Genomic DNA, 14398 nt, shown 5'->3' with positions numbered 1-14398 from the left:
ACACAACATCTTTGTTTGTAAGTGGTGCTGAGGATCGAACCCAGGCCACACGCATGGCAGGTGAGCGCAGCCCTTCACACCATATTCTTTAGTAAGATACCTCTTAGGTGTACTTAACTTTTAACTCTATATTTTGTGCTATTAATATTGATAGATGCTTCTTTTTCTTTCTTTCTTTTTTTATCCATGGGAGTGTTTTCAATTTTGGGGGCATTTTTTATAAGGTACTTAAATTTAATTGACAAAACACATCCAACAACACAAAAAGGGAACACAATATTAGTGAGTAGCAGAAATGTCTGTGACTGGGAAAAGGGTAATGAAACAACTAATGCCTAATGTTGGTTAAGGTCAGGTTTTAGAAGCTGTCCAACTTATGAAAAAGTAGTTTGGGTTTCTATAGAGATTCATCTTGACCTGACTGTAGCCATCTTTGGTCAAAACCACCATTACAACCCCTGAGTAATCCTAGTCTGTTTTCTCCACACAGCTCCTCAGGCATTCTATAAATAAACAAAACCATTAGAAAGGTTATTTGGAGTTTAATGACCAAGGCCTGTTGCTGTAAGCTCCAGGAACGTGTCTGATATCTTTGAAATTAGTTTGAGATAAACCAGGTTCACACTAGCTTGGATAAAAATCACTTTTGTCCTGACTGCTATATAAGCCTCCTCTTCCCTCTGACTCAAATCATGGGACTCACTAATATTGCTGCCACCTTTGACTATGCTTCTGTCATAAATACCCAATTAACTGCATTCCGCGAAATCCTGGATGTGCCTTTCTTTAGTCTTATGGCATCTTGTGGCTGGTTCTCATACGCTGGAATGGTGTGTGTGTGTGTGTGCGCGTGTGCGCGTGCACATTTTGTGTGTGCGTGCGTGTGTGTGTTTGGGTATTTTAGCCAACAGGGAAATGTAAATCAAAACTATAAGGAAAAGAAAAACTATAAGGAGGGCTGGAGATGTAGCTCAGTGGTAGAGCACTTGCCTAGCACATGTGAGGTGCTGGGTTCAATCCTCAGCACCACATAAATAAATAAATAAAATAAAGGTATTGGATCTATCTACAACTAACACAACAACAATAACAACAACAACAACAACAAAACTATAAGGAGATGCATCTCACCCCAGTCAGAATGGTTATCATTAAGAATAATAAAAAAAACAATAAATGCTGGTAAGGATGTAGAGAAAAAGGAACTTTTATATACATTATTGGTGGGAAAGTATAGTCACTTTGGAAATCAGTGTGGAGGTTCCTCAAGAACTAAAATATGACTACTATATGATACAGCTGTACCTGAACACACTAAAGTCAGCATTCCATAGATATCTGCATACCCATTTTATCATACAACACAATTCACAATAGCCAAGTTACAGAATTAGCTTAGGTGCTCTTAAATGGATAAATGTAAAAAAGAAATGTGGTATTATCCATAATGGAGGACTACTCAGCCATAAAGAAGAACTAAATGATGTCATCTGAAGGAAAATGGATGTAACTGAAGATCATGTTAAACAAAACAAGCCAGACTCAGAAAGACAAGAATCATATGTTTTTCTTAGGGAATCTAGGGGTGGGGAGGGGGAAGATAATGTGAAAGTAGAAGGGAGACTATTAGAAAAGGGGAAGGGGATCAGGGGGAGGGAATAGCAGGGTAAAGGAGGGTAAAGGTAAGTTATAATTAAAGTATGTTATATGTATGTACAAATATGCCACAATGAAATCCATTTTCTATGTAATATGCCAGGCTTTTCTACTGTCAAGTTGTACATTTTCCCTTTATAATTTGTAAGTATTTTGTGGAGAGATACTGAGACTATGTAAATATCCTGTTCCTCATAAAGTACTTTCCAATAGCTTTAGTACCCATTGGTGCTTCTTGGCTGAATTAAGTATTATATGGTTGCCAGATCCTCATTCCACTATATTTGTTTATTTACTCATATCAGTATAAAATACAGATGCATATTAGAATAAACCTATTCAATGCATTATAATCAGTGGCTATACCAGTAGCTATTATCTATGTTATCACAATGGTTTTCCCAGTGAAAGTTTGTAGTTTTTTTTATCCAGTCCAACATATCAACTTTTTATTTATTTGTTTGTTTGTTTGTTTATTTTGCAGTAGAATGCATTTTAACACATTGCACACAAATGGAGCATAACTTCTCATTACTCTGGCTGGACATGGTGCAGAGTCACACCAGTAGTGTAATCATACATGTATATAGGGTAATAATGTGTGTCTCATTCTACTGTCCTTCCCATCGACATACCAATTTCTTTTTTATATATATTTTTTCAGTTGTAGGTGAACACATATCTTTATTTATTTATTTATTTTTATGTGGTGCTAAGGATCAAACCCAGGGCCTCACCCCTGCAAGGCAAGTGCTCTACCACTGAGCTACAGCCCCAGCCCCAACATATCAACTTTTAAAAATGTATTTTTAGTGTTACATCTAAACAATCTTTGTCTAACTCAAAAGGAAAATTACTTTGTCCAATGTTTTCTTCTAAAAGTTTTATATTTTCAGCTTTTATATTTAGGTCCTTAATCTGTTTATGAATTTTTATATGTGGTTTATGGTTGACTGAAAAAAATTTTTTTCAGCTCAAATGTTTTTGCCCCTTTATCAAAATAGAACACAAATATGTAGGTTTATTTTTTCATCATTCTTTTTCATCAATAATTTGTCTATGATTACACTAATTACTATGTACTAATTATTATTTCTTTTTTTAATATTTATTTTCTAGATGTAGTTGGACACAATATCCTTATTTTATTTATTTATTTTTATGTGGTGCTGAGGATAGAACCTAGGGCCTCGCACATGCTAAGCAAGCACTCTACTGCTGAGCCAGAACCCCAACCCCTAATTATTATTTCTTTAAATGAGTCTTGAAATCAGGACATATGAGTCTTCCCACTTTATTCTTCTTTCACAAAGTTGTTTTTGGTTATTCTAGGTCCTCTGCATTTCCATATCATCAAATTCTACTCAAAGAAATCTGCTGGGATTTTGAATGAGATTGCATTGAATCTGTAGGTCAATTTCAGAGAATCACTATCTTAACAATACTGAGTCTTTCAATCCATGTGCACAGAATTTATGTAAGTCTTTATGTCCATCAGCAATATTTTATGGTTTTTGTTATATAAATCTTGTACATCTTTTGTCGAGATTTATCCTCAAGTATTTAGTATTTTTTGATGCTGTTATAAAGATGATTAAAATTTAATTTCTGATCATTTCATTGCTGATATGGAAAAATACTGATTTTTGTACATTGATCTTATATCCTACAACTTTGCTAAACTTAATTCTAACAGTTTATATTGTTGTTGTTTATTTCATAGGATTTTCTATGTAGACAACGATGTCATCAGAAAACAGTTTTATTTTTCCCTTCCAATATGGATATCTTTTCTTCTTCTCTCACTCCCTTTCTCTCTTTTTTGTTTCTTTATTTTATTTTGAGGGTTGAACTCTACCACTGAGACACATCCCCAGACCTTTTATTTTTTATTTTTGAGACAGGGTCTTGCTAAGTTGTCAAGGCTGGCCTTGATCTTGGAATCTTCCTGCCATATCTAGTTCTCTCTTTTAAATGCTTTATTAAAATATAACTCATCCATTTAAAATGTCCAATTTGGTTTTAGTATACTAGCAGAGCCACCCCCACAATCATTAAATTAATTAATTAATTAATTATTCCAGTGCTGGGGATTGAGCCCAGGGGTGCTTTACCACTGAGCTATATCCCCAGCACTTTTTATTCTTATATTTTGAGGCAAGGTCTTGCTAAGTTTCTGAGGCTGGCCTCACACTTGTTACCCTTCTGTCTCAGTCTCTCAAGTAGCTGGGGTTGCAGGTGTGCACTACCATGTCTGGCTCCACAATTTTACAACATTTCATTACCCTGTAAAGAAATCCTGCATCCCTTACATTTTACCTCTTACCCCATGTTGCTCCTAGCCCTAGGCACTGTACTAATCTACTCTGTTTCTATAGACTTGCTTCTTCAGAATATTTGATATACAAATGGTCCCCTATTTATGATGTTTCTACTTAGGATGATGATTAGACTTAGGGTCTTCAATTTCATGATAACGTGAAAGCATAAGCATACAACCATTCTACTTTTCACTTTTAGTACAATATTCAATAGATTACATAAGATATACAATACTTCATTATAAAACAGGCATTTGCTAGGTGATTTTCTCCAACTACAGGCAAACACAAGTATTTTGAACACATTTAAGGTTAATTAGGTAGAGCTATGATGCTGATAAATGAAGTATATTAAATGTATTTTTTACTTAAAATATTTTCAACTTAAGGGCTGGGGTTGTGGCTCAGTGGTAGAGTGCTCGCCTAGCACATGCAAGGCCCTGGGTTCAATCCTCAGCACCTTCTAAAAAAATAAGTAAAATAAAGGTATTGTGTCCAAATACCACACACACACACACACACACACACTTTTTTTTTTCTTTTCCAACTTAAAATGGGTTTATCCCCACTGTAAGTCAAGGTGGATCTCTAAATGAAATTATCCAGTGTCAATACATGATCCTTTGTGACTGGTTTATTTTTTGTTTTATTTATTTTTGGTGCTGGGATTGAACCCAGAGCCAGCACAAGCTAAACATATGTTCTACCACTGAGCTATAGCCCTGACACTGGCTTAATTAATGTTTTAAAAATCTTTACTCTGCTAAGAACATTTAACACAATGTCTACCTTTAAAAAAACATTTTTCATTGTTTTCCTTTTTGCTGTTTGCTTTTCTTTTTTGAAGTTCTAGGAATTGAATTTAAGAGTCTTTTACCACTGACATAGATCCAAGATCACTGATTTGCATTGCTTCTTCTTTTCAAATACAGGCATTTAGCACTAAAAATTTCCTTCAAACGTGCATTCCACATGTTTTGGTGTTTTGAGCTTTTTTTTTTTCCTTGTGTCTTTCCCTTTAGTTCATGAGTTGTATAAAAATGTGATTTATCCAAATTATTGGAGTATTTTTCAGATGTCTTTTTATTACTTATTTCTAATTCCACTGGGGTTGTCTGAAAATGGGTTTTGTTTTGTTTTGTACTGGGGCTTGAACCCTTGGCGGGGAGGCTCTACTGCTGAGCTACATCCCAGCCTTTTTTATTTTTTAATTTTGAGACAAGGTTTTATTAAGTTACTGAGGCTGGCCTTGAACTTGTCACTCTCCTGTCTCAGACTCCCAAGTCTCTGAGATTATAGGCATGTGCTTGAAAAAAAATTTTTTTAAATACTGGGGATTAAACCCAGGGGAACTCTACCCTAGCCTTATTTTTGAAATTAAAAAACATTTTTTTTTAGTTGTAAATGGACACAATACTTTTATTTTTATGTGGTGCTGAGTCTCAAACCCAATGCTAGGCAAAACATGCTAGGCAAGTGTTCTACCATTGAGCTGCAACCCTAGACCTACCGTAGCTTTTGTGTTTTTTAATTTGAGACAAGGTTTCACCAAGTTGCCCAGGTTGGCTCTTCAAACTTGCAATCCTTCTGCCTCAGCCTTATTAGTTGGTGGGTTTACAGGTGTCTGACACAGCACTTGTCTTATTTCATTTTTTTAAAAAGGCATTTTCATTGGTGCAGAATTCTAGGTTGACTTTTTTTAAGTACTTTTAAAAAATTTTGGGGTACCAGGGATTGAACACAGGGGCACTCAACCACTAAGCCATATCCCTACCCCTGTTTTGTATTTTATTTAGAGACATGGTCTCACTGAGTTGCTTAGTGCCTCACTGTTGCTAAGGCTGGCTTTGAACTCGCAGATCCTCCTGCTTCAGTTTCCTGAGCCACTAGGATTACAGGCATGCATGACAGCACCAGACTTTTAAGTACTTTTAAAGAATTTTTTTTTTCTCAACTGTCTTCTGGTTTACATTGTTTTTTAATAAGAATTTGCTATTATACTTGTCTTTTGTCCTTTGTGTTTTTTTTTATTTAACTCTATTTGTTTTAAATAAGATTTTTTTAAACTATTGGTTTTAAACAATTTGAATATTATGTGCTTTGGTATAGTTTTCTGCACGTTTCTTCTGCTTGAGGTTCCCTGAGTTCCTTGGTTCAGCAGTCATCCTCTTTATCCTGCTAGGAATCTAATAATCCATGTCAGGCTACCTGTTCCTCTCATGGTTGCTTATCATCAAATTTGATTTTTTTTCCTAATAAAACTAATGAAAAGTGTTATCTCAGGTGTAATTTTAATTTGCATATCTCAAGTGAGAACAAGCACTTTAATTTTTTAAAATATCATTTGTATCTTTTTTTGTGAAATGTAAAATCATATCCTTTCTACTGGTTTCTTGATCATTTGTACATTGCTTTATCCATATCTTTTCCCTTTTTTTGCAATAAGCATGAATTTTTTTGCCAATAAGAAAATAAAACATAAAGTTATTTTTAATTAAAAAAAATGTTGGGCACATGCCTGAGTGTCAACACTTGTGAGTGTTAGCACAGAATGGTAGAACAGAATGATTCCTTGAGCCTGGGAATTCAGGATCAGTTTGACCCCCATCTCAAAAAACAATAGGGCTGGGGCTGTAGCTCAGTGGTAGAGTGCTTGCCTAGCATGTGTGAGGCACTGGGTTTGATTCTTAGCACCTCATAAAAACAAATGAATGCCAAGCGTGGTGGCACACCCCTGTAATTCCAGCAGCTCAGGAGACTGAGACAGAAGGATTGCAAGTTCAAAGCCAGACGAAGCAACAGCGAGGTGCTAAGCAACTCAGTGAGACCATGTCTCTAAATAAAATATAAAATAGGGCTGGGGATGTGGCTCAGCGGTGGAGTTTCCCTGAGTTCAATCCCCGGTACCTAAATAAATAAATAAAGGCCCATCAACATCAAAAAATTATTAAAAAACAAACAAAACAAAACAAAACAACAAAGCAATATTCCATCTCAAAAAGCAGCGGCAAAACAAAAACAAAGCAAAAATGCTTAAAAAACCCATATAGTTTCCTAATACAAAATACTCAAGAATCCATGGAAGCTGGTGTTTTATTATTGCTCTTCATCTAGGTGCTAATTTTCATTTCTTTTTGCAGTGATGCCTGCATAGGTAGTATGTGAGCTTAAAGGACTAAGTGTCACCCTGGAATCTCTACCTTTGACCAGGGGGTACTGGAAAAATTAAGAACTCTGATTTGTAAGGAGATCTGTAAGCTCTATCTTAGTCATCATTTCATTACATCCTCCAGTGGCTCTGGGAGGCTGATAGGTCATTGACAATGATCCCCATTTTATAGATTCTGAAACTGAAGCTTGGAAAGTAAACTGACTTTATTATATGAAAGTTTATATTAGAAGTTAACTAAAAATAACTTAATTCTATATACACAGGTTCCTACAATTAGAAACTAGGGCAAAATTTTGGACCCAGGTGCTCTTTCTTATTAGCAATGAAAGTAAGGATTCCTATCACTTTAAAGTCGACTGTCTCCTCAGGAGACTGCAGGCCAACCCTTTGATGGCCATGGCTAGGCAAGTACAGTGGGGACACCAGTATCTAAGGTCTATCTGTACTTACCTTTGGCAGCAGTCAGCATTGTGGAGGCTAGTTCACATTGCTGTGATTCCAGATGTCCAAGTGTGAACCATCGAGGATAACGGCTGGGTACCACAGACACCATATGGTGAGGGTGGGAAGTGTCGCCTGCAGAAACTGAATTTTCTAGAACAGGTAACCTAAAAGAACCAGGAAGAGTCATCAGTTATCATCTAGACCTTGGCTATCTGAGCCACTTTAGAGAAGCTTGCTCTTTTCTGGGGAGGAACTTAGGAGGGAAGGATTAAGTAAGAACTTTGGAGGTTTTCAAAACATATGGGTCTATACTCTACATGAAGTGAGTGATTGAGCACTTGTAGAACCCAAGCTGAATAGTCCCCACTACACATGAACTTGAAAAGTCAGTCAAGAGCAATAGGGTTATTTTTATTTTTTAATTTTTTTTGTTTTAGTTGTTGATGGATCTTTATTTTATTTATTTGTATGTGGTGCAGAGAATTGAATCCAGTGCCTCACGCATGCTAGGCATTACTTCTGAACCACAACCCCAGCCCAAGGGTTATTTTTAAAAACATAAGTATATGCCAAGGACTTTCCTGTTTTAGCTGAGGAGTTCTCTCAGTCTTACAATCTAATTAATATTATTGTGTATACTCTGCTACCTACAGAAGTTAACATGCCTAAACCAAGGATTCTATTCTAGTTTGGAAGCAAGATCCCTAAAGCTCACTAGTTTTCAAGTCTTGAAATATACCTATTTATCTCTACTTCCTCTAGATTCCTCTGAGGACATGTACTTGGGAACCATGACTCAAGTGAGTTATGGAAGGGCTCCAACACTTTCTCAGGCTGCCTCATTGACTCCAGAATATAAAGACTCAAGTCCTGGGTGTTCCTATCTAATAATATATCATGATGTCTCAGGGGCTTTTTCAGACATTCTACCATGAGTATAGCAAGGGAGTGAAGTGGGTCTTCAACATAGAATCCCAGATAGGAATCCTAGATCAGTTGAAAATATCAGAGCCATTTTAAAGCAGATTTGGTGGCAGATGAACAGAACAGACAAAGAAGAAAAGAGAAGATAGTAGGATAAGCAGAGAGAGAGAGCACTGAAGACTTCTGATTTGGTAGGGACAATGGACTGGAAATGGGCTACCCACCTCATGGCACGAAGGGCTAATTTATAGGACAGATCTGGATCATGAGGCAGCAAAGCTGAGAACAAATACTTGGCAAAGGTATGCATGGGGACACTCTCTCGGTGGATGACTTCTCCTAGACCACTGAAGGGGCCTCCTGCAGGAAGAAGATAAGCCAGACAGTTTAATTTATCTGTATGCTTCCATTCACCAGGCTAGACTTTAGGGCCTCAGGGTCTCATACATGTTTGCTAGCCATGGGAACCTTCATTGTACTTTAATGTCATAAATATTCCTGTATCTGTACAGGTAGAGGAAGGGTGCCCAGGGTCACAAGCAAAGACAGTGTGACAATATCCCCTTCTCTACTTACCTTCTAGTAGTAAGATGCACTGTTTCCGCAGTGTTTGTACTAGCTCATCGTCCAGCTGCAGCTCCTGGAGTTGGCTTAGAAGTTGTTCCTCATTACGACATACTTTGTCCTGTGCATAGAGGCCTTCAGGCATTACCCTCTGTTGACCCATGCCCATCAGAGCAACTTCCAGGGCTAATGACAGGTAGGACTCACTGCTGTTTGCGCAGTCTGTAGCCACAGGTACATGCTGGTACACAGGGAGTTTGCTTTCACTCATATCTGAGGGTAACAGGGTACCAGGTTCTTTAGGATAGGCCTGGCAGATTCTTCTATCCCTCCAGACCCTCCCACTTTGGAATACTGCTTGGTCAATAGATATTTCAGAAGCTAAATCAGAACCCCAGAGCAGTAAGAAAAATTCACTGAAAAAAAGTTTACACAGAGGCACAAAGGTTTCCACCTCCTTCATAACATAATGAACTGGCCAGGCCTGTTGAGAAGTATAAAATTGAATACTTATCTTTTGCTATTGTATACATTATAAAATATCACAATTGTCCAGTGATACTTTTACTACAGTGTGAACACCTTAAAGGGATGAGACTAACTTGTTCCATGTATCTCCAGGGCCTAACATATGGAAGGAGTTAAATATACATCAGTGGTGAACAAATAAACCAAATGCAACCTCAGGTTTTCAAGCTATAAATGTTTCTGTGCAGATAAAACTCATTAAAGATGATGAATCCATACCAGGGTATCAGTGTGAAGATAATGGCAACCCTAGCACAGTTTGGGCTAATCCTTTCATTTCTACATAGAAAAAAAAATCTGTATCCAGTTAAAACTCTTACTTTGGTAACACAAATTCTATGTTATTATTATTTTATATGTTCCACCAATGGATTCACAATCTCAGGGAAAGAGTACAGGTTTAAAAGTAAAAGTCCTAGCTGGGCACAGTGGCGCATGCTTGAACTCCTAGCAGCTCAGGAGGCTGAGGCAGGAGGATCAGAGTTCAAAGTCAGCCTCAGCAAAAGCAAGGTGGTAAACAACTCAGTGAGACCCTGTCTCTAAATTAAATACAAAACAGGGCTTGGGATGTCGCTCAGTGGTTGAGTGCCTCTAAATTCAATCCCTGGTATCTCTCTGCCAAAAAAAAAAAAAAAAAAGTCAAAGTCTTAGGTGTATTGGTATGTGCCCGTGGTTCCAGCTATTTTGGAGGCTGCTATGGGAGGATCACTTAATCCTGGGAATTTGAGGCCAGCCTGGGTGACACACAGTGAGATCTCTTTTCAAAAACAAAACAAACAAAAAAAATGGCACACGCCTGAAATCCCAGTTATTTGGGAGGCTGATGCAGGAAGATTATAAGTTCAAGGCCAACCTCCACAACTTGGTAAGACCCTGTTTCAAAACAAAAAATAAAAAGGGCTGATGATGTAGATTAGTGGTATAGAATCCCCAGGTTCAAGTCCTAGTATTGAAACAAAAAAACAAAGCTAAAATCTTGATTTCCTTTTTCCTTCATCTGGTAAGTATTTTCAGAAGACTATTAAATGGCAGGTTCTATACTGAGTGTTATGATTACAAAGACAATTAAGTCATAATTTATGCTTTCAAAAAGTAACTGATAAAATTGATAAAAAGATAATAATTTGTAAACAAATTATAATGCAGTGTGCTAAATAAATACTCAAGTAGATATAGGTAAATAATATAGTAAAGCCATAAAGGAAAGAAGAATAAATTCTGTCTCTTTCTAGTCTGGGCCACTCTGTGATTCTGTTAGACTATTCTCTATTTCTCATTTGAAAAACTGGCGCAAAAACACCATGAAGGTGAATGTTTAAAGGAAATCAGAGAGTATTATTCAATTGCAAGGGATATATACTTTTTTTTGTTTTTCTTATGACAGGGTCTCACTATGTTGCCCAGGCTGGCTTAAATTTCTGGGCAAATAATCCTCCTGCCTCAATTTTCTAAGTTGCTGGGACTATACGGATGTGCCACCATGCCTGGCTTGATACAGCTTTTTGGTGGATGTTCTCTTCCATTTCTGGACTGCTCTGAAGTTATGGCCTCTGATTTCTGATATTCTTCTAGTCCTGGACTACATTCTTTAGCCATTTGTGGTAGGGAAATCAGAGGAGCAAGGAAGCTGGTAAGGTAAAATAGACAGGGACAGACCACAGGGTGGGAATGGAAAGTGGGAAAGAAAGGAAAGAAAGAAATCTCTCAGGAATGCTGAGTTTGGACAAGATTGAAAAAAAAAAAAAAAGGCTATAAGAGGAGAGGAACATAGTTTGGCAGGGAGGACAGGGCTGCCAAGGACAGTCCTGGCTTATCGAAAGCTGACCCTTGTACCTGACACTTCCATATAGCCATCATCATTCAGACGGCAGGCTTCAGTCAAAGTGAGAAACAGGCAGCCAATGGGATCCAGGGGGTGGCCCACCCAGCCCTCCAGGTTTGTGATGGTTGTGGTTCCTCTCTGCAACAGTTCTAAAAAACAAGCAGGTTCAAAGTTTTAGACACATTGCTCTTTTCCCCTGCTTAGCTCTCCTTATCAGTCTCATTCAGGTCTTAACCCTGGAAGTTATACAAAAGCTTCCTTTATTATCTTGTCTTGGGTTGACAGGACTGGTCATAATCTCACCAGCCAGTTGTTAAGCCATGTGATGTAAATTTAGATTGCCTGCTGGTAGTTCATATGTGGATACAGGTTTACAGCTTTGAAAGGGTCCTCTCATGCCAGACCTTAGTTAGTGGTCCTTTCATCTGCACCTCTGAGGAAGCAGGAAGGCATCACTGTTTCCATTTTACTGCTGAGAAAACTGAGATCCACAGAGAAAAAGTGAGGCATTTCACACAGCAGGCAGAATTCCTGGAATTCCCTAGCTCCTGCCACACCATGATACTTAATGAAAAATAGGTTCTAGGTCTTATATCCCCTGAGGATCCTCATTAGCCGTGGGTCTAAAGAGGTAAGATGACTCCTAATCATCATACCTTTCTTCTGATGCTTGTAGATTTCCAGCTGCCGCTGCTGTTGCAACCTCAGAGTATTAATAATGGCCACCGTGAGTCTGAGGGCCTCTTTTGGATAACCATGAGAACGCAAGGCATCAACACGAGCACAAGCTGTAGGCACATGCTCTACCAGATAAAAAGAAAATATCTTGATTGAGTTAAAATTTCAAATCAGGATGCCAGGCATGGCGGCACACGCCTGTAATCCCAGTAACTCAGGAGGCTGAGGCAGGAGGATCTTGTGTTCAAGGCCAGCCTCAGCAATTTAGAGAGGCCCTCAGCATTCAGCAAGACCCTATCTCAAAGTGAAAAATAAAAAGGACTAGAGATGTGGCTCAGTAGTAAAGCACCCCTGGTTTTTCAATCTGCCACACCGCACCCCAAAAAAACACAAAAAATAGAAAAATTCATACTTGACAAAGGGAGTTTGTGTTCAGTCTAGTTCTTCAAATTCAACCTGATATCTATTTAATACAAGGAACTGTATTTTTTTTTTAAATCTTTCAGGAAAAAAAAGTTGAATAAGGGGCTGGGGTTGTAGCCCCAAAGGTAGAGAACCTGCCTAGCATGTATGAGGCACTGGGCTTGATCCTCTGTACCACATAAAAATATATAAATAAAATAAAGGTATTGTGTCCATCTAAAACTACAAATATTTTTTAAAAAGTTGAATAAGTCACAGTTGCCTCCTTGAAAGAGCTATCTTGTAGCTTCAGTCCAGTGGTAGAGTGTAGAAAGGGACACACAAACTAGGATGACAAAATACAGTCCCTGTAACTAATTAGAACAAATTTAAAAATAAAATAAATTGGGGCTGGGATTGTGGCTCTGTGGTAGAGCGCTCGCCTAGCACGGGTGGGACCTGGGTTTGATCCTCAGCACCACGTAAAAAAACAAAATGCATTGTGTTGTGTCCATCTACACCAATAAAATAAAATAAATTAAAAAGATACAGAACCTCTTTGTGAACATGTATTATAGGAATCCACTGAAGGTAAAAACTAACTGCCCAATGGGAAAAGCCTTATTCATTTGTCTATTCTATATTTCCTAAAGACCTACTAAACACCCAGCAGTATGTTAAAAGTACAAAGATGAATAAGAAATGACCACTGCCTTCAAAGAGCTCACAAATGATACATAAACAGTTAACAAAAAAGTGACATGATAGATACATACACAGAAAAAATAATATTTGAGCTGTGCTTTGAAGGACAAGCAAGATCATGAATAGGTAGATAAATAGGGAAGGCATTCTTTGCAAAGGTAACATATAAGAAAAGGCATATAAGTAAAAGTATAAAAAGTATTCTATGTAACAAAACATCTTTGGAGAATGGCATATATGGGTAGCTAGCATTAGGTTATATGGCTGGTAAATAGGGAAGGCATTCTTTGCAAAGGTAACATATAAGAAAAGGCATATAAGTATAAAAAGTATTCTATGTAACAAAACATCTTTGGAGAATGGCATATATGGGTAGCTAGCATTAGGTTATATGGCTGGATATAGCCTGGAAAAGTAGATCTGGATTGTAAAGAGGTTTGAACATCATTAGGAAGAGTTTAGATTCACCTTAGGGATAATGGAAGATTATTAAAGGCTTATAAATGGCCAAGTGATTATAACAAGCTTTATGGTTTATCCATTTCTTTTAAGGCTATTATTATTTCTTTTAGAAATAATCACAGATTTAAAAATATAAACAAAATATAAAATAAAAACCAAATAATACTCTTTCCAGTTTTATTCATATTTAAGCTATTAATTTTTCACTAAAATTGGATATAATTATTGTTTTGTAAGTAGATTTTTTTTGCTTAATAGCACATTATAAATATATATATATATATATATATATATATATATATATATCATTCCAATGAATATCTGTACTTCCACAGAATTAATCTCATATTGGTGGATATTTAGATTATTTCCAATTTTCCCATTTGTGCATTATTTATGTCCATGCCTAATGAATCTCTTAGCTTTAAGCATATCTTTAATTATTGCTCAGGATAAATTCCAAAATGTGAAATTCCCTTATCAAATGGTATAAATGAGCTGGGCGTGGTGGCATCTGCCAGTAATACCAGGTACTCAGGAAGTTGAGACTGGAGGATCACAAGTTTGAGGCCAGCATGGACAACTTGAAGAGATGCTGTCTCAAAATAAATTTTAAAAAGGACTGGGTATATTGCTCAGTAGTAGAGCACTTGACTGGAAAGCGTCAGGCACTGGGTTCAATTCCTAGTACAAAAAAAAAAAAAAAGTATTTTAAAGACT

At 37.2% G+C, this 14398-nt stretch overlaps 1 protein-coding gene across 1 annotated transcript in view; it reads right to left on the bottom strand.

Moving 5' to 3' along the window:
- Window positions 1-14398, bottom strand: part of Zswim5 (zinc finger SWIM-type containing 5) — a 184569-nt gene that overhangs the window by 13727 nt on the left and 156444 nt on the right. The window contains exons 7-11 of the mRNA XM_076862828.1: window positions 12088-12234; window positions 11443-11580; window positions 9094-9354; window positions 8742-8877; window positions 7600-7757 (exon numbers count right to left, since the gene is read on the bottom strand). Of these exons, the coding sequence (XP_076718943.1) occupies window positions 7600-7757; window positions 8742-8877; window positions 9094-9354; window positions 11443-11580; window positions 12088-12234 (840 nt within the window). The remainder of the gene's footprint in view (window positions 1-7599; window positions 7758-8741; window positions 8878-9093; window positions 9355-11442; window positions 11581-12087; window positions 12235-14398) is intronic.

Source organism: Callospermophilus lateralis, chromosome 7 (assembly GCF_048772815.1).
Source record: "Callospermophilus lateralis isolate mCalLat2 chromosome 7, mCalLat2.hap1, whole genome shotgun sequence".
Classification (NCBI taxonomy): domain Eukaryota; kingdom Metazoa; phylum Chordata; class Mammalia; order Rodentia; family Sciuridae; genus Callospermophilus; species Callospermophilus lateralis.
Note: the sequence above shows the minus strand (reverse complement) of the source record. Positions and strands in the feature narration are given on the sequence as shown.